Source organism: Ambystoma mexicanum, chromosome 12 (genome assembly GCF_040938575.1).
Source record: "Ambystoma mexicanum isolate Mex_15411 chromosome 12, UKY_AmexF1_1, whole genome shotgun sequence".
Classification (NCBI taxonomy): Eukaryota; Metazoa; Chordata; class Amphibia; order Caudata; family Ambystomatidae; genus Ambystoma; species Ambystoma mexicanum.
Genome location: NC_090936.1, coordinates 693,522,990 through 693,544,088, shown reverse-complemented (window position 1 = coordinate 693,544,088; position 21,099 = coordinate 693,522,990). Strand labels below are relative to the sequence as shown.

At 48.8% G+C, this 21,099-nt stretch overlaps 2 protein-coding genes across 2 annotated transcripts in view; one reads left to right on the top strand and one right to left on the bottom strand.

The window, feature by feature from the left end:
• LOC138514007 (L-threonine ammonia-lyase-like) overlaps nucleotides 1–21,099 on the top strand; it is a 416,242-nt gene that overhangs the window by 62,900 nt on the left and 332,243 nt on the right. The window contains exon 2 of the mRNA XM_069629234.1: nucleotides 18,079–18,260. Coding sequence (XP_069485335.1) covers nucleotides 18,079–18,260 — 182 coding nt within the window. The remainder of the gene's footprint in view (nucleotides 1–18,078; nucleotides 18,261–21,099) is intronic.
• TRMU (tRNA mitochondrial 2-thiouridylase) overlaps nucleotides 1–21,099 on the bottom strand; it is an 852,019-nt gene that overhangs the window by 830,852 nt on the left and 68 nt on the right. The window lies entirely within an intron of this gene.

The following is a 21,099-nucleotide window of genomic DNA, read 5'->3' as shown; positions in this document are numbered from 1 at the left end:
TTAACATGGGTATGCCCCGGGTTTCGGTTTCGGGGCTAGTGATCTGTGCGCCCTCTCGACTATGAACATCAGTGACCATCCGGGATCACCCAATAGTGTGCGGAGGAGATCTTCCACTGCCTTCTCCACTGATCCTTTCATGGCGCCTTCTGGAACGCCAATAATGCGGATGTTGTTTCTCCTAGATCTCGCCATCAAATCTGCACATTTCACCGTTCCAAGTTCGATAGCCATTGTGGATACCGTGGTTTTCAGGGCCTCTAAAGCGTCCTCAGTGCCAGATATCCTAGATTCCGCCTCCGTCATGCGCTTGGTTGTCTTGTCAAGATGTGTCTTAATGTTGGCGACACTTGCCGTGATCCCATCTAATTTGTCCGTGAGTGCCCTGTTGCATCGCCTGAAAAATGGCCTGGGGGTCCATTATTGCAGCCGGGGCCGGCTGGTTCTCCTGCACCGGCGTTTCCTGGTCTGTCTCGGGCTCCGCTTCTCTCTGCATCGCGGTCGTGAATTTGTCGATGGTTCCTCTGCCTTTCTTCGGGCCAAAGTTTTTGGGCATCGTCCCCGGAATGGGAGATGTGGGTTATCCAGGCGCTCAGTGGGAAGGCCGTGTTGGTTCCACCACGATTCGCTCTGCACTATATCTGCCGGCGGTGGTGGAGTCTGTGCCCCGTCGCAGCTTTATTAGAGGGGGCCGACGTTTCTCACTGTCATATATGGACGAATGGAGCGCTAGTTTCGGTGCACCTACGGTCATCAGTCCCTGGGAGATGGTGGCCCACGTAGGCGGTGCGGGGAGGCCCCCTCGGGGATAGCTGGGTGGCGTGCTGGTTTTGAGGCGAGGGGGGCCTACCTCTTCAAGTGCGGTCCGACCACAGGGCAGGCCTTCACCCGTCCGGGCCTCTCAGGCTCTCATGCGAAGAAGGCGGCAGGTGGGCCAGCGGGCGGTGCACGATATCTGGGGCAGCCGCGGCTTCCTCATGCTGGGTGGACGGCAGGAGCGGCCCGATGCTGCCGCGCTGGGGCAGGGCTCCTCTCTCTGCCTGCCGGTCGCCGATCTCCAAGCCGCCTGGGGATCATCCGGGCCTCTATCTCTGGAATCCCCGCACCGATCAGTCTGAAATTTCGTGTGGGGTATCTGAAGATATTGTTACCCGTCCTCTGCAAAAATCGTGGGTAACCGGAGCCTGCAAATTGTCTTTTTTGGCTTTGCGGCCCTGGGTCTAACCGGAGCTCACACGAGAGCCGCCATCTTCTCTCGTGCGCAACAGCACCCCCGTCCTCATCCTCCTTGATCTCTCTTCTGCATTTGACACAGTGAACCACTCCATCCTCATAAAAAGGTTTCATGACACCCTTAGTATCTCGGAGCGGGTACTGGACTGGCTTACCTCCTTCCTCACTGACCGCTCTTCCAAAGTCAAAGTGGGTACCTTCTCCACCCCTACTTCCTCCTCCAACTGTGGTGTCCCCCAGGGCTCCATTCCTTCGCCTTGGCTCTTTAACATCTACCGTACTCATTTCCTCTTTCTCCCCCAACTTCCAGTGCTATGCTACGACACATAGCTCTTCTTCAAACTTCCTACATATGCCCTTGCTCCCTCCTTCATCCCTGACTGCCTCTCAGCCATCCAGGCCTAGTGTACTTCTAATGAACTTTGCCTCAACAGCAGCAAAACAGAGATCCTCTCTATTGGGTCCCTGGCACCCAACTTCTTCCCTCTGGCCTTCTTCCATGGGATCTCCCTCTGCTCCCTCTTCGGAAGCCAGAAACCTCTGAGTCATCTTCAACGACTCTCTCTCCTTCCTCCCTCATACTCAAGACATTGCCAAGAAGTCCCTCTTTCAGCTTTTCCTTCTGAAAGGAATACTACCTTGCCTCACTTTCCCCCAGAGACTGAATGTTACCTGGCCTCTGGTTCTCTCTATGCTTAACTATTTCAATATCCTCCTCCTTAATCTACCTTTGTCCACTCTGCGACCCCTCCAGCTAATCCAGAATAGGGCAACAAGACGTATCCTTGGCCTCAAACCCAGGGACCGCATCTCTCCTGCCTTACAAAGTCTTCACTGGCTCCTGATTGCATCACTGATTAAATTCAAATCCCTCTGCATCATCCACAAGGCTGTATGGGGCTGGGGACCACTCTATCTACAACTCTTTCTGACCAAATACTCCCCCTCTAGACACCTGCCTTCCTCTGGCACCAACTCCTTGCATTTGAAACGTTTTGCTAAACGGAGAGCAGGTAGTCGATCGCTTTCCTCAGTGTGCTCCCTTCTGTGGAACAGCCTCTCCCTCCCTCTTCGTCGTGGGAAGGACCTCTTTAAGTTCCTGAAAAGCCTCAAGACCTTCCTCTTTACCCCTCACTTCCCTCCCTCTCTCCCCTGCTAATTGCTCATTCCCTGACCTCCCACATCTTATCATCCCAGCTGCTGTCTATCCTCTGCACTTGCCTCGGCTCGCCCTCCACCACTGGAGGCTGCACTCACCTTTCTTCACAGCACTTCACCTGCTGCTCTTCATGAGCACGACAGCATTTACCCCATACCCCCCCTCCCCTCTGCGCTTGCACGTTCTGAACACACACAAGGCATAGTACGTTTGTCTTCCTCACCCCATTATTTCTTCTTATTGTGTTGTATTTCATTATTGAACATTGTTGTAATTACATTGTCTATCATCCCCTGTCCCCTCTCTGTTGCCCTGTGGGCACTTTGAAACAGTATTTGCTTCCCTTATAAGCACCTAACAAGTGAACAATAAATACAAAAATAAAATAAATCTCTATGTGTAGGCTCACAGTGTGCTGGAACAGGCCTGTGGCAAGGAAGTGCAGGACCGTCACCAGCTTTACCAGCAATGGTATGGTTGGCCTGATGCTGATCCTGCTCCCTATGTCGTCCTAGATCTAGTCCAGAAGATCTGCAATAGTCTCACTGTTGAGGTGGTACAGGGTGAGGATCTGGCTGTCAGTGACGGTCCTTGGTGAGGCCTTTACCTGGGGTCAGTGAGGGTCCACGGTGAGTTCTTTAGCCAGGGTATGGGCGCACGCCTTGCATGGCGTCTCCTCCTCACCATCCTCCTCCTCCTCCTCTCCTCTGCCTCATGTTCCTGTGGTGGTCCTCCAACCCCTGCAGCACTCTCTTGGCCTGGAGCAGCTGCATGTCAATGCTGACAGAGACCAGTGGCAGCATAGTGGTGTAAGGAAGTGTGTTTGGGGAAGGCGTAGCCCTTTTTGTCCCTTCCTGTGTGAATTGGGTGCACCTGTGCCCCCATGTCCATCACCTGTATGCATTTACTGGCTGCTTTCTAGTGTAGATATCTATGCATTGCTTTTGCCAGTATTAAAAAAAACCTGCAGTGCCCTTTCCCAGCTCATAATCGGCTGGTAATACCTTTGTGTTGGGAATACCGGTGCTGATTGTTCCACTGTCGGATATTCAGTTGCCAGTATTACTGCCACTGGTATTTCTGGAGATGGAAATACCGGCAACGGTATTGCCGCCAACTTGTAATTCGCCAGAACAGTAAAAGTGCTGATAACCGGAATTACCGCCACTTTCACCATATACCAGCAAACTCGTAATGATCATCAATATGCCCAAAGAATTATATGAGTGCAGCCCTCCTATTTGTCTATGTAGGACACTGCAGTAGTGTTGTCTGTATGCAGGAGAACTTACTTCCCTTTGACAAGTATAGGGAGAAAGTTCTTAGGGCTTTGAAGGCTGCTTCTAGCTCCCTCCAATTGGAGGAGTGGCCTGCTTCCTGTAATTTCTGGTGGACTTGAGCTTGTACCACTGCTCCCCAGCCCCATTTTCTGGCATTGGTGGTAACTATGGTCTGCAAAGATTGAGTAAATGGGAATCCTTTCAGGAGGTTTGGAAACTCCAGTCACTCGTCACCACTTCAGCTCTTGTCGAACTGATACTGTTATTGAGACCAGGTCATCTAAGTCGAAAGTTTCTTCTTTCCAGAACTTGCTGAAGTGAATAAGGAGTGGCCTCATGTATCAGCGTGCCCAAGGTACTAGGAAGACACAGGAAGCTATATGTCCTTTTACTTGCAGGAAGGCCCTTGCTGTAGTATGGTGTTGGGGTAGCAGCTTCCATAGAGTATTTTGAAGTTTGTTTGCTCTGTCGATTAGGAGCATTATTTTCCCTTTTGCAGTCCAGAAACATACCCCAATGACGTGTAAGTTCTGTGATGGTTGAAGGTGGGACCTGGCTCTGTTGAGGTGGAAACCCATACTCTCTAGTGTGGATCAGGACACCCCAACATGCTGTGCCAGGAGATCCAGGGAGGGAGCCTTAATGAGCCAGTCATCCAGATATGGAAACACCTCGAGATGGAGTGAGGCCACGATTGGTCCTTTAACCTTGTTAAACACTCACAGGGCTAATTTGAGACTGAAAGGAAGGGCTCTGAACTGAAAATGTTCTGTGCCTATTGTGATACTCAGGAGATGTTGGTGTGGTTTCCAGATTGGAACATGAAAGTAGGCCTCCTGGAGATTAAATGAAGCTGTGAAGTTCTCCCGTACCAAGGGAGTGATGCACTGGAGACACTTCATTTGGAAGTGTTGGGACAACACATTGTAATTTTAGTTTTCTCAAGTCGGTGATTAGCCGAACTTTGCTGGATGGCTTGGGAACTAGGAACACAATCCAATTCGCTCTTTCCTGTTGGTACCCTTCTGATGGCCTTGTTCCGTTGTAGGTCCTGGATTTCCTGACGCATTGCTTCCTTCTTGGCTTGTGCCCAGGGGACCGGAGTACAGATGATTCCTGAGAGACTCCGCATTAAGAAAAGCTCTATAACCCCAGTGGCCAGCCGGTTGACCCAGAAAATCTCCAGAAAGTCTGCTACTTTTGGTCCATAATGATCAAAGGTGTCCCCCTACAAGCCTGATGTCGGGATTTCTATTTCTTTTCTGAGGGAAGGGCATTGTGCCTGCCACACCCTGTCCATTTTACGAGCGTTTAAAGGAGCTATGTCCCAAAAACTGGGGTTTGGTAGACCGTTTGGTGAGGAAGATGAGTCTGGGTCTAGAATATGTATACTTCCTAAGTTTTTGTCGGCTTTAAAAACACAAATGGACTTTATCCTTAAGAGATTCTCCGAACAGCATTTCTCCGTCAAAGGTAATTTTCATTGCAGTGTTATTTTGGTGTGAGTCTGACCGCCAGTTCTTAATGTGCAGGTGCCATTGACCTGGTATGACGGACTCCATGGTCATGGCAGAAGCCATGACCCCCCTCATAAGTGAGATCAGAAATTAACTCCATTTGTGTTTTAACTGAGTGTAGAACTGGAATTGGTTCTGCTTCTTTCGCCACTGCTTTAGCCATGGATTTTAGTCCCCTTTTGCTCTCTCAGACATGTAAGATGAGAAGGTTGCTGATCTTGGTGCCAGATGTGTCCTTCCATAAGCCTTCTTTAGTTCTCCATCTACCTTTATAACCATAGGGTCTTTGAAGCTTTCCTCCGGGGCCATTAACAATCTCCCAATTAGGCTAGGGAGGATATCATCTACCTGGATGTTCTGGGGTATTGACATTCCTTCCCCCTTTTAAGGGGTTTAGTTTTGCCAGGCACCTGTGGACTGGTATCTTGTCTGGCTCATTCCACTCACTGAGAATCTCATCTTTAACTTAAGTAAGAAGACGAAAACCAGCCTGCATGGTATGCTTGGACTGTGGTGGTGGCACCCTTCTAGGTGCTGGGGGTTCAGCATCTGGGAAACCCATATAATGAGCTACATGGATCATTACATTGGGTACTGATTCTTGTATCTAAGCATTTACCTCTTTGGCTCTCAGTGAGGAGAGGGAGTCCTCAGTGGAACTGGAGAATGAGGAGTCAGAAGTTGAAGAAGACGATGGGGAGTCATTCTTGTCCCTACTTTTACTCCCTTCCTCTTTGATGGCGTTCTTAAAAATGTCTAGCAGTCTTTCCTCAGAAATGTTATTATGCGTCTTTCTTTTCTGTGCTCTTTCCGGGGGACCTGGAAGAAGAGGGAGATCTATGCTGCAGATGGCACTTTCTCTGTGTTTTTTCCCATAGTGTCAGACTGAAGTACTGTCCAAGGGAGAAGACTAGCACTGTTGCTGCCCTCTCGCTTTAAATCATTAATAGTGAGCCTGCAGGGCCCTGGCAGTGCCGTGCACATGTTGCCTAGCAACTAGCACAGTTTACTTTCCCTCCCCCGGCTTCTTACATGTCCCCAGAGCAGGATTGCCCCAGGCTATGGCTCTCCGACCAGCGGTTCCGGTGAGCCTATGCGCCCTGCTGCGGGATGCAGACCCCCTCTCAGCCGGCACCCATCGCTTAGCGTGGATGCAGGGGTACCCAAGTCAGGCCGCCAGCTCAACTGGCAGCTCTTCGCTCGGTAGGGCCTCTGTTAGCGGGGTCTGTAGGCAAGTTGTGATTCGCTTGGCAGGAGAATCCCAAACACAGAACATTGCCTCTCTTAACCCATCCAGGAAAGGATCAAACAGCCATGGAACACCATGCGGTCAGGAATAGAGGCAGGGATATTTTTTAACTGTGGGGATTCGGGTAAAGTGAAAAGGGGTTCCTGAAAAGAGGTAAGGTTACCACACAAGACAGTACTCGGACGAGGAAGAGGGAAGTGGAGTCAAGTGGTTTCTCTTTATAGCGATGGGGGCCGGTTAAATATAGTGGCACACTCACCCGGCGTGGAAGACTGCTGGTGCTGTTTGATGCAGATGGGCAGTTGTCCTGGGACGGGAGTCACTTTGAGCCCGAGAGCAGGTGAGGGGTAACACTTGCCACTGGGGTGAATAGCTGCTCCCTCCAAGTGATACATATGTTTTGGAATATCTTTGTTCATCTCCAAAGGGGGCCTAAAGAGATTGGGCTTCTGTACTCACGGTCATAGAGACTGGAGCAAGCCCTGGAGTGTTGAAAGGGCGGAGAAGGGGAGAAGAATAGAGTCAAGCTCCGGAACGAGGGGAGATCAGAGAAAGTCCAGAGTGGGGTAAAGAGAGAGAAACAAGCCCAGGAGCAAGGAAGAACAGAGACACCCGAGGATGGGGAGAAAGACAGAGACAGGCCCCGGAGTGGGGAGAATACCAAGAAGCCCCAGAGTGGAGCGAGGGAAAGCCCTGAAGTTGCACACACAGCAACCCCCAAGCATGGGGAGAGAGTAAGAGACGACCCCCATTTTGGGGAATGTAACAAGTAGAAAGAGTGAGACAAGCCCCGAAGTTGGGAGAATACCAAGAAGCCCCAAAGTGGTGATAGAGACCGAGACAAGTCGTGGTGTGGGGAGAGAACGGAGGTAACCCAGAGTGGGGAGAAAGAGACTGAAAGGACCCAGATTGCGGAGAAGCAAAACAGGAAAGTCTCCCGAATGGGGAAAAACACTGTGAGAAGCACAAGTTAAAAGAGAAACCAGAGATACCTGGCCAGAGCCACGGGACAGCGCACCAGCAGTACATAAACTATATTTTTGGGACTGTGAACATAGGTAGGGGCCTACGGTAAAGAGACACAGAGGTGGGGGTCAGAAACCAACTCCCACCCCTTTCACTAGGCATGGGTTGTTTTATATTTTCTTTTTAGTAGTAGGGAGAGACAGTAGGTTAGTATAGGGTCTCTGGACAGTGGACTTCATTTGTCTAGCCGTTTTGACAAGCACCCTTTATGACCTTCATTTGTATAGTGTAGGGCTTAGTATTTCAGATGTAGGGAAAGATTAGGTATTTTGAGTTAGAAGAGGGAATACAAATTATAAAAATCATGCCTCCTTGTCCGTTTCCGGATTTTGACTTACCACAGAGGTAAATCTTGCATTTGGGAGAATGCTGCTATGGGAGTCTATTTCTCCACAAAAATCACACACTTACCTTTGTAGTTTCACAACACATTGTACTAATAGCCTTACAGACCTTGTGAAGGATCATAACGGCCTACGTCATGTCACTCACACTATTAGCCTACGCAGACATCAGAGGCATACCATGTTTTCCCATGGCAGTAGCATTGCCACTCAATTTAACAAATCAAAGTTAAGTTTATCTCCCTGCAGTGCAGCACCAAAGAGCTTAATCAAAGAAACAACACAGAGTTAAAAGGTGCTATTAATTTGCTCACCGTCATTTAACACAGCATGAGCACCAGTTCCATAGTATTTACAAGCAAGAGGAACACTGTGGACAGTCTGCGGCTGTAGACTCCCCTTAGTGGAAGTGAGTGAAATCCAAGTTTGTGGGCCAGCCCTTTGAAAGCTTGGTCCACCCTGAAAGCCCAAAATGAAACACAGGTTAATTAATTCAAAAGTAGACCATCACAATCCCTCACCCATTCACAGTCACAAGTGCAGGCCCTCTCAGAAATCCCAACCCAAGGGGAGGGTTTGCAGGGATATTTGAGATCAAAGTTTAGAAGGGCAGTGAGGGTGTTTAGAGAGGGGGGTATGGCAGAAGTTTGGAGGGAGTTACATTTTTTTTTAGGGAGGCAGTAGAAGGAGTTTGAAGTGAAAAGGCAGAGAGATGAAGAGGCTGGAGATGGGAGGGGGAGAAAAGACAACAGCAGAAGAGCAGAGCAGAATACGGGGAGGAGGTTGGAGTTACTGGAGGTGGTTTTAGAACAGCAGGAGGAGTTTAGAAACCAGATGGAGATTGGCCCTAAAGAGAAAGAGGTGATGAAGCCCTCTCAAGCTCACCAACAGAACCTAGCTCTGTATAGAAGTTGAAGCATATAGCACTGGATCTACAGCTCATGGCAGATAGACAGTCAAATATACAGGACAACAAGGAGGACCAGAGCAGTTGTATCCCACCATCAACCAGAGACAAGCAAGAGGAAACCCTAAGCAAGAGTATCTTGGAGACTGTGTGTAATGAGGGGTGGGGTGCCCTTAACCCTTGTGAAATTTATGAGGAAACTCTTGCACTAGTTGAACTTTTGAAACAAGAATGTCGTGATACTTTGTTTTGAGTTTGATTCTGGAGAGGACGTTTTTGTGTTTAATGAAACTGACTTGAACCTGAGATTGTGTTGGATATCTTGCTAGATCCTACTTCGCTATATGGCAGAAGCTAGAAATGGATGGAATAATGAATTTTAAAACAGATATCAATGATCAAATAGGTGGATTGAAAAGGTGGAAGTATCAAATTAATAGTTAAGAAGGGTGGCACTAGGATAGATGACATAAAAACAAGAATGGAGGGATTACATTGTCAGATGATAGTGTCATGGTCATGAAGTCAGGGGCACAGGCATGCAGGGGTCGCATGCACAGGAGACCTGGATGGACACTGTCCTGGCGCCTTTGGCACCAGGCTCATGAACAAAAGCAAACAACATCCATTTAACACCAAAAAGCTTTTATTATGGACATGGCACTTCAGATGCATTAACCTTGAACATTCCATCCATTAAGCAGGATGCATTAACCTTGAACATTTCATCCATTAAGCAGCCCCAAGTGTATTCTTGGGTGTGGCTGCTAATGGATTGCCTTTGCACGTGCTCACTCTCTAGGAGTGCCAGGGTGTGGTTGGTAAGCCGGCCCTAATGGGCGTGCCCACGATCTCAGCTATATAAGCTGCCCCGATCCTCAAGGCAGACGCTTCGTGTTATTCTGCACTCACTGTCGCCTGAGGTCAGACTTAACTTTGAAGATCCTGCTTCCTGGACTTCCTGCTTCCTGCCAGCATACTTATCAACTGGGGGAAGCTGTTCTTACCTGTACATCAGAAGACAAGGTTAGACATTGAGAAAACAGTCAGTTTAAGGTTGGGCTTCGCCATACTTCGTGCTTTTCCTTAAACCATCACTTACTTGCCGTCGAACATTGCAGCAGCAACCATCTTCCATCCAGCCGCATCTCGCGTCTCACAGCTGCATTGAGGCTACATTTCCATCTGAGGGAAGAAAACAGAAGAGAGACATTACTGCGGGCATAAATAGAAGCAACATATAAAGACATTAAACGGAACGAACAGCATCACAAGAGCTCAAGAAAGACTTACCAATCATAAGGAGAAGCACAGTCGCAGGTGGACTGGACTAATCCTTATCAGGGATCGGTGAAGGAACTATATCCCATTCGACGCGCCCCTGCCAGAAGTAGCAGGACGGAGACCTTCTCTTCCATAATTCACAGGTGAGCTTTGTGGGCCGGCGCATGCTCACAGAAACCGTACTTTGGGGTGAAGGGTTCGAGAGGTACAACAATCACAGATTGGCATACTCACACACTCTTATCCCCACGCAGGAGCAGTATCACCTCGTACCACCGCTCACAGCTTTTCTACTAAGGGAGAGGCCTGAAGGGTGTGATTCAAGTTCAGGGAGGGCTTCAACTGTGCCCCAATGCCTCCGCAGAGACCAGGTGAGCATAACAGATAGATGGAAAGTATGGTACAATTGTCTATATAGATTAGCACATTGTTTTTCTAGCTCATTTAGCTATTTATTCCCATGTTTCTTTTATTTAGTTTCCTTTCTTTCTCGCTCCCAAAGCCACCATTGTCTCCTCTATCTCTCTTCAACTCTTTGATTTTGTCCTTCTGTCATTGTCTTATTTATTTTTATTTTTTATTTTTTTAAACTTTTGTTTATTGGCGGAAGGTTAGGACATGTACAGCACATTTTACACAGAGAGAGGCAGGAATCACAAATTTTGTTTAGGCATTACATCATGATCTATTACAAGCCGCACAGAATGGGGGAGGGGGATGCACTGTAGCATGAGGGAGCATGCGGTACTCAGTTCTTATGAGTCGGGCGGGCCCGGCAGGGGGGTGGAGCACCATTCCACCTCGTCTCTGCTGTTTAGATAGCCACAGAATTCAGTCCACACATTCTTGGGGTGAGATGGAATGGGTAAAGATCCAATATACTCCTCTTCACATGTTTGTACCCAAGTAAGGGCTTTCAGCCACATCTCCAGAGTGGGGGGAGGGAGTGCTGCTTCCAACATTGTAATATACATCTTTTGGCAACACTAGTACTCACATTTAAGAATTTTGACATTTTTTTCTCACCTTCCCCAGCCCAAACCCCAAACAACAAGGCCAATGGGTCAAGATCCACCAGTGACCCAACTATCTCTGAGAGCGCCTTCGTCACATCCCGCCAAAACGTACCCAGCGCAGCACAGGACCAAAACATATGTATTTGATCTGCATCTTCAGATGTGCATTTCGGGCATGTGTGAGTCGGGGTGCGAGAAAATTTCGCAATTCTGAGCGGTGTGTAGTACAGTCTGTTAAGGAGTTTGTATTGTATGCAGCGGAATCTAGCGCTCAGCGAGACCCTGCACGTGTGCGCACACATTTTGTTCCACACCTCATCAGTGATTTCCCTTTTTAACTCTCTGGCCCAAGCCTCCCGTGGTTTTGGGGATGCATCCTCTAGTTTTCCCAGTTGCATTTTGTACAAACAGGATATTATGCCCTACCACCTGCGGAATTTGATATGTATGTGGAGGGCCACATTTCACGGACTGCCGCTCTTAACCTGAAGTATTGTAGCAGCTCCAGCGGTGAGTTGGAGTGTTGAGGCCGCCATGTTAGAGGAGTAATAAATTTACCGTCGGGATATAGGTCAGTTAGTGCACGGTAGCCCAGGTTTCCCCAGTGTCGCATGAAGTGCTGGTCGTGTGTGGGGGAGAGCCCAGGGAATTGCCATATGGGAAGCCATTTGTAGTACGAGAGCTGCTCTTGTTTTGAATCCAGATTGCTATTCCACGCTCTGATCGTGGTGGCCACAGGGTCTGCTGGGGCATCTGTCCGGAACATATGGTGTAATACTAAGGTCATGATGTTGTTCCCATTGCCCGCCAGTTTCTCTAATTTGACATGTGGGGTGGATTCAAGTGTGCGTACCAGTGTGTGGCATGTTGAGCCTGTGCCGCAATCCAGTACAATGTTAGGTCAGGGGCTGAAAAACTAGCTTTTTCGTAGGGTAAGGTCATATGTTGCCACTTCTTGCGGACGGCGCCAGAATGCCAGAGAAATTGGGCACACGCCGAGTGGAGCCTCTTGAAATAGTGCTTCCCGGGCCACACAGGAACATTAACAAAGATATAGAGGAGCTTGGGAACCACAATCATTTCTATTAGGGATAGCCTGCCCGCAAGGGACAGTGGAAGATTGCGCCATTTGAGCACTTTGGACTCAATGAGCCGCGCCGCAGTCTCATAGTTATCCGCCAGTAAAGAGGCTCTGGTTAGTGATACTTGCACTCCAAGGTATCTGATGGCACCCGGGGACCAACGCAGGGGGAATTCACATGATGGTTGTTGGGTTGCCGCAGTGAGAGGGAATATTTCTGATTTAGAATAGTTGATGGTGAAGCCAGAGTACGTGCCAATCTTAGTTATATCTCGGATGATTGGGTCTAGATATGTGGAGGGGTTTCTAACATATAGAAGCACATCATCAGCATACAGTGAGATGATTTCTGGTGCGTTCTGTAGACGAATACCTTTACGGGTGAGCCTATTCCTGACCTGGTCCGCCATGGGCTCAATGGCAAGCGCAAAGAGGATAGGGGAGAACGGACATCCCTGGCGAGTTCCCCTATGTAGCGCGAAGGGAGAGGAGACATTGGAGTTGACCAGCACCCTGGCCATAGGTCCTGTATACAGGCGTTTTATGTAGGCGATCATATTTGGTCCAAAACCCGTTTTCCCCAGCACGGCCCACAGGTATTGCCATGAGACCATGTCAAACGCCTTCTGGGCGTCTAGTGTGACTGCCACTGCGTCCGCGTCTGGGTCAATTCTGGCCATCACATTGAATACACGGCGGATATTAAGTGCTGTAGAGCGGCCGGGAACAAATCCGTTTTGTTCTGCGTGGACTAGATGGGGCATGAATGGAAGGAACCTGTTCGCTATTATTTTAGCAAAAATCTTCGTGTCCGTATTGATAAGCGATAAGGGCCTATAGGAACCGCATTCGTCTGGGGGCTTACCCGGTTTGGGGGGGACAGTGATTAAGGCTTCTCTTAAGGAGGGAGAAAGAGTGGTTAACCGTAGTGATTCGGCCCAGACCCCATATAGTACAGGGGCCAGAGTGGCAACATGCTCCTGGTAGAACTCAGATGTGAGTCCGTCTGGACCAGGGGCCTTGCTCTTGTGAAGGTCTGAAATTACCCTGACTATCTCGTCCAAGGTGAACGGGGCATCTAGTTGCTCCTTAGTGCTTTGGGAGATGATACTCATATGGATACTTTCTAGTAGGTCGTCCAGGTCCTGGGCTGTGTGTTCCGGCTGGGGGCAGTATAGAGTGGCATAAAAGCTAGCAAAGGTGTCAATGATGGTTTGGTCAGACCAGTGTCGTGAGCCCAGTTCGTCAAGAATGCTATCTATCCGGGTTCTGCCCTTCTCTGCACGTACCAGTTTAGCCAGGGTCCTCCGAGGTCTATCTCCCTCACCATACCTTCGGGTGGCCGCGGGGCGAGCATAGTATCTTACTTCACTCAGGGCATGAGATTCAAATATTTCTAGTTCCGCTCTGATTTTTGCTAGGGTTGCCGGGGCTGGTGCAGAAGCATGTTCCCATTCCAGTGCTTTCAGCTTCATTTCAGAATTGTTTAGGGCCTGTCTTATGGACTTGAGAACCCCGGCCTCCCTTGAGATGCACATCCCCCTAATATATACCTTAAACGCCTCCCAGCGGCTCCTCTCACTGGTGTCCTGTGTATTGTTATTTTCAAAAAAGGCGTTTATATCAGATAGGATCTCGGCTTTAAAGACAATGTCAGACAGCGCATTAGATTTAAAGCGCCAGGGGGGTCGAGCGGAGAGGGTCCTACCCAGCTGGATCTGCAGCAACACAGTAGAGTGATCAGAGAGCGTACGTGCAAAGATCTTAACGTTCGTCACCTTGCCTACTTGGCATCCCGAAAGTAGAAACATATCAATTCTTGAAGATCTATTGTGTACTGTTGAGTGGAAAGTGTAGTCCCTTTCCTGTGGATGGAGTGTTCTCCATATATCGTGTAGGTTTAGGGAGTCCATGTGTGTATGAAGTTGTTTGGCGGCTCAGGAGGTGACCCTGCGTGAGGTGGTTGTTCTATCCAGGACATTGTCAAGTATAACATTCATATCCCCCCCCATATAATAGGGACTTCTACATAGCTTGCTGGAATATCAGTTACTGTGTCTATGAATTTGGGGGAATCAGTGTTGGGACCATATGAGTTGGCTATCAAGCATTCCTCGTTTTCCAGCGTGCAGTGGAGGATCACATATCTGCCATCTGTAACAATGTGGGCTGTGTGGAGCGTGAATTTAACCCATTTGTGGATAAGAGTCCAGACTCCCCTGGACTGAGTAGAGTATTGAGTGTAGAATCTGTTGGGGCCCCAGGACTGAGCCAGGTTAGATGAAAGGAGTTTCAGTGCATGAGTTTCCTGCAATAGGAGTACCTTGATCCCATGTCTTTGTGCATATGCCGTAATCCTAAGGGATTTTGTGAAGTTTGTTAAACCCCGGACATTCCATGTCATCATATTGACAGCCATGGTGACAATTTATGTAACATTCCAAACAAAGGATCCATCTCTGACTACAATCAAACGTGGCGCACGCGCGTCTCTCTTCAAGGCCAGTCGTAACCTTTTTGCCGATTTTCGTGAAACATTCCCCAACTTCACCACCCCCACCCTCACCGCCCATTCCCAACTAGCATTGTGATAGTACCCACCACCGGAGTGTCCAACTGCGTGCCTTCCCCAACTTGGCCACGCTTGACCTGTAGCCCAACCGGGGCTCAAACATAAACACTCCGCCTTAAGAGGCAATGCAGCGGCAGTGGGGGCTGCCGCTGCCGTCTGACCCACAGTATTATTGCATAGTATGATGATAAATCTTCAAAACGGCTTAATGAAACTTAGGTTACAATGAAGCAAACATATTATTAGGTAGCGAGAACAAAACAACTAGTGCCGTAAGCCGGCTTCAAACAGTGAGGCTCGGTTTTTCCCACAGTTCAGGCCCAATGAATGTTATTGTGGACAAGACAACTGGGGATGTATCCCTTCCGCAGGCAGTGTGCCTGAGATGTCGGCGCAGGGGTTGTATTGGGCCATGGATAGTGCCGGGAAAGGTGAACAAGTCGGCCCACGGGGGGTGGTTTGGAAATTGGCCACAGCTTGTAAGGGCTACCGTTAAGGTTTGGGAGCCCAAATCTAGTCGTCATCCATTAGGTTTTCTGGGGGATCCACCAGGGGGATTTGTGCCTCTATGAATTTAACTGCCTCGTCTGGGACACTGAAAAAGTACAGTTTGTTTCGGTGAGTGAATGTGAGGCGGGCAGGGAAGAGCATCACGTATTCAATTTTCCTGTCTCTTAGCATTTTTTTCACACCTCCAAATTGGCGTCGCTCCATCTGTACCCCTAATGAGAAGTCGTGGAAGATCCTAATGATTTGTGAGTCTAGCCTCTGTCTCTGTCCTTGTAGCTTAACAATTTTGCGATAATTGGCCTGGGGAAATCTTCAGGCTTAGGCCGGGGTGCCAGTGAGCGGTGTGCTCTTTCTACAGTGAAAAATGGTGATAGCTCAGGATTATCTAGGAGGTCTTTGAGGAGTTGTTCCACCGCAAGTTCCATCCGCCCCTTCAGCGCCGATTCAGGTACCCCCACAATGCGAATGTTATTTCTTCGTGACCTAGATTCGAGGTCATCGCACTTGGCCTTGACCTGCTTCATGTCGCGGACGAGCTCCGTGACTGTGTTTTGGAGGGTGTGGACATTGTCCTCATTTGTTCCTATTCTTTGCTCCGTCTCGGTGATCCTGGCCCCATGTTGGTCGACTTTAGCTTTTAAGGAGGCAACGTTCGCATTTATATCGTCCAATTTTTCATGGAAGGCTGCAAAGTTTTTGGCCATGGATTCCATCATTGCAGACAAGTCAGGCTGAGGGGGGTCCTGTAGGGTATCCACAGCATCCTGTAGTGTGGAGGACGCTTGGTCCTCTCTGGGCGTCGCCTTGGTGAACTTGTCCATGGCACCGACTTTGCTGGTACCCCACATTCTGTTGGGCATTATCGTGGTAGGGAGCAGCTCCCAGTCTGTCAGGTTTGGTGGGGATCGTAGATTAGGAGGTCCGGGGTGGGGGCGGCGGTTGGCTCGTAGTTATGTCATGTAGAGAAATGAGCTCGGTTGTACAGGTGTTTGCCCCGGATGATTGGGAATGGGCAGCCCGTGGGCGGGCACTGGTATCACGGGATCTGTGGACCCAGACTGATTAGGGCGGTAGTCTCTTGGTGGGTTGAGCAGGTGAATCACACTCGTCTCAGGTGTAACAAGCGTTAATAGGGGAGCCTGGAGGACTCCTATATAGACAGTAACGCTTTACATATTTATTAGCCCCATAGGGCATCACGCGGTTGCAGGAGTGGACAGGGGGGGCTACAGAATGAAATAATAATGTTGTTTGATCTGCATGTGTTGATACATTGACATGAATGCTGCCTTTACGGCGCCCGCACCTTCCCTGCTCCTCCAGAGCAGACTAGCAGCACATGGATGCGTGGGCCCCCCTGATTAGAGACAGTCAATGAGGCGTTAGTTCCACCACATGAAGGGCCGGCACTTAATGGATTCCTCAGCTCCACCCGCGCTTCCGCGTTTATATGCTCCCGTGTAGCGTAGCGCAGGACTGGGCAGTCAGGTCGTGGAGGAAGACCCAGGGGGTCTATTCATGTATCCTCGGGCAGGGGGCTGGGCCGCGGCGAGCACCCATGCCGCGCCGGTCTCCAGGCAGCACGGCCCAGACCACCGCCGCGCTTGAACAGAGCGGAGAGCCGCGCCAGGGAGGACGGAGGAGGGAAGGCGAGCCATAGCCCACTGCCGATGTGCTGGGGACCACGGGGGTTGAGGCGAGGCTGCGGCGGAGAGGGCAGCACCACAGCCCCCCCTCATACACCTACCGTCACCGCCCGCCACCAGGAGTCTCCTCGGCGGCAAATAGGCGGAGACGCAGACCAGCGGCCTCGTCGCTCCTTCTCCTGCGACAACGCTGGGGCCCGCAGTGGGTCAGGGGGGACTCCTCAGCAGGATGCCGCGTCGTCTCACTTGCGCGACTCCCAGAGCCGCCGAGTCCGCACCGCTCTCCGGGTCTCAGGAAGGCAGGCCCAGTGGGCCTGTTATGGGCAGCAGATGTTCTCAGCCGTAGCTTGGGAGGCGCCGAGCCGCCCACAGCGATTTTGTCCCAGTGTGTGCCCCATGCACAGGTGGCACTCAGGCTTCATTTATGGAGGCAAAGGTGAATGGATTCCGCCGTTGTTCACTGATTGTATTCTGTGGGCCCCGGAGCTTTAGAGCTTGGCGGCCATCTTGTTGGCTGCTCCACAGAGCCCCCCCATTGTCTTATTTATTGATCGCATTTCCGCTGAAGGATTATAATGCATGCTGTCCAGAAGAGTAAAAAGTCCTAAAGCAGGAGTCTGCAACTCTTTTGGACTACAACTCCCATTAGCCCAATTACGCATCGTTGCTGGTGAGAATTCATGGGCGGTGCAATCCAAAGCATCTGAAGAGCTGTAGTTTGCAGACCCCTGTGTAAAGGATCAGGACACAAGGGAAGTTCAACGTAGAGAGGCATTGAGGGTCAGAACTCCCAAAGACGAACAAGCAAAGACAAGTGATGACTCGACCCCGGAAGTACATGTGCCAAATCTGATAACCTTTCCTAGAACTATAGAAATAAAGTTTTGCTTAATTTAAATGTCACTGGTAAGGTATTTATTACACCAAGTCGTTCACCCCTACTACTTATCTCAAGGCCTACAATCGAGAAAAGGTCTGGTTGGGGCTTGACGTATAATTTATGTGCAGACCATAAATGTTGGTTTTGAAAACATTTGATAGCATTTCGAAAAGTGTTCTACTTAACCAATCTTATTTCTTTTGGAGCATGTGTTGCATAGGAGCCATGGAAATAGGTGAAACCAGGGGGCTATGGGCGTTTGTTAGCTGATGCCTTTGGGTGCAGTGTGTAACGGCTGGCAGATGTGTTTCTTGATACGCAAGTAAGTAATCACACAAAAGTCTGCATGTCAAGAACTTTCTTTTTGTTTTCAGAAGTTCACCACCAAATGATAACACGCTCATTTCAAAAGAGATGTTGGAAGAAGCAAGACAGCGAGTCAAAGACAGTCCTTTGAAAATTGTCAGAACCCCACTGATCAACGTTAAGGAAACCACTTTAACTTTGGAAAGTAAATGCAACTTGCTTTTAAAGCTGGAAAACATGCAAAATACAGGTAAGTAAAATACTAGCTACCCCCAGGGTCGGACTGGGGCATAAAACTGTCTCGGGCATCAATGAAAAAGTGGTCCACCGTTGCAAATGGCAATTCATTCCTTTTGTGACATAGTATTACCCAGGGGGGAGGTTTCTGATAAAATGTGATACAAATTGTGCACTTTAAAGAATATTCATTCAGTGACACTGGTGAAGAGTACAAGCTGCATGGTGAAGTAATTTATTAAACTGGCCCACATGGGCCAAAAAACGGGCCCACTTTGACCCAAAAAACGGGCCCACAGCATATGTCGTGTTTGTTTCGACCATTGCCCTATAAGCCAGTCCGAGCCTGGCTACCACTCAGAGCCAGGCCAGAGACCCTCATTTTTTCTTTGGGTGATTGTATGCACTCTGTCCATGGACCGCGTGCCCGACCGAGCTGATGATGCGAGTGTAGCATGCAAGTGACGCATTTTTCAGACCAGAGAGTATTCTCTCAAGAAAATCTGTGCAATGTTTGTGGCAACGGTTTTGAACACAAGTTTTGCTAAATGCATTGGTCGAAAATGAGAAAGTTGCAGAGACCCAGCTAAGCACATAATATCACGCCAGTTAGGAGTTAGACCTTGTGGTTCAAAAACGGTAAGGGAAGCCTGGCTTTGATTGACTGCCTTCATTAAAAAAAAAAAAAAGAAATCTCATTTCACCACAGATATCCGAAATGTATACTGGAGGTATTACTTATGAACGTGTTTTGTTGAGCGTCACAATGATTACTCAATAAAGGTGTCAGGTATTCCTCTAGGGAGCTAAAGCCAAAGTGGAATCTGATTTGTGTTGCACTGTCCTGGGACATGTGGAGGTTAGGGCAGCTAAACAGTTGAATATGCCTTCTGTATCTGAATCTGCATCTAATGACATGTACCTCCTTCCAATGTAATCTCTTTAACAATTAAATTGCCATTGAAACAGGAGTATGTGAGTTACGCTGTTGTGTCTCGTTTGGATAGCGCCCCAAATCTAAAAAACATGAGCTGATGGCCTGCTTGGTATGTGCTTAGTCATTTTAAGTTGTATCATCTTTTTCCGTATTTCACTTATATTGATGGAATTGTTGCATGTCGTTAATGAATAGTTTAAAAATGTTTGAGGTGGGGGGAGGTCATGACTACCAGCACCCGATATGGTCACTTAATTCAGCCGCTGCGATAGCCCCAGGGAGTTTCGGTGGACCAGAGGTGCTTCTAGCCAGCAGTAGGTATGTACATCGACTCTACTCTCTCACTAGGAAGACAAATCAATGCCACAGCTTCCACCACTGCTTATACATGTAAGTTAATCAATGCCTGCAGACCCTTCCTGACACCTGCCAACTGCATCACCCTGGCCAGAGCATTCGTACTAACCAAACTAGGCTACTGCAATGCGCTATACCTAGGCACCAATCAATATAACCTGCGCAAACTCCAAATCTACCAAAACAATGCACTTGGAGTTGCCACCAACTTCCCGAGAAAGCAACACATCTTGGAGCTGAGGCGCAATATTAATTGGCTTTCAATTAATCAAAGAGTGAAGCTCAAGACAAATGTATACACGACCAAGCACTGACATACCTATGTAACAAATTCAATCTGAACACCTCAGTCAGACAAACCAGATCATCCCTATCCAACTACCTGATCATTCCTAGGTTTAAACTGCAAAAATCAGGAGGAAAAAGCTTCCCAGTCCGCGCAGCCAAAACCTGGAACACACTACCACGATACATTAGACAGGAACCATCATTCAACAAATTCCGGAAAGAAGCCAAATCCTGGCTCATGATAAATGAAAACTAACCCTACTGACCATGCCATACAATTTACGCCTGTTTACTCCCACGTTACTCTAGCACTTCTCTGTAAATATTTTGATGTATATATGGGGTTTATATGACCTTAATAGCCATATGTGTAAATATTTTTGATGTATATATGGGGTTTATATGACCTTTAATAACCATATCACCTGCTAAATGTACAAACGTTGCTCATTAATATGACTGTAACTGTAAATAATGTAACTCCTGTACCAAGAAATGTGCCCAGTTGCCTCAGGGCTTGGAGCGCTATACAAATAAATACAATACAATACAATGCTAAGGGGGCACCCCGTAGCTCTCATGCACGGGAAAGTAACCTGGGGGGCAAGACAGCGTAAGGGGAGTGGCAGAACACAGGCTTCTAGGAACATGGTCTGCACCCCCCTCCCATCTCCCTCAGCTACAAAGAGAGAGGAAGGACAGGATGGGGCCTCACAAGGTGCGAAGCACATTAACATGTGCCGCACCTCATTGAGAAACCCAAGGGGCAGGAAACAAAAGCTGGTGACCTGCGAGGGTCACCAGGAGGCACTAACTGCCATCGGCGCCAGCCGGCCGGAGGCGGGGTAAGCCACACCCACACATAGGCAGAGGCCTGGGGCCATCATGAGCGAATATAAGGAGCTACCTGGACAGCAAACAGCACAAACCTGGGTGCTCCGTATGGCACAGGGCGCGGGCGAATGAAACTATGAAGACAGGTTTGGCACGTTCGTCCGGACAGCGACATAGATGGATCTGTGGTCCATGACTGGGAGCTTTTTTGTATATGTATTTGTTTATATTTGTTTAATATTTATATCGCGCACCAAACCCTGAGGTAGCTGGGCGCTTTTACCTGCTCAGGTTTCGCGGGACACACAGAGGAAAGGGTCTGTGAAACCGTGTGCATTTAGCCAGAGGGAAATTACCACAGGGAGCTTTTGCGAGAATGTGTCCCTTGCACCTCTGTCGGCAACAAAATTAATTGAAAACAAAAAAGAAACTAGGT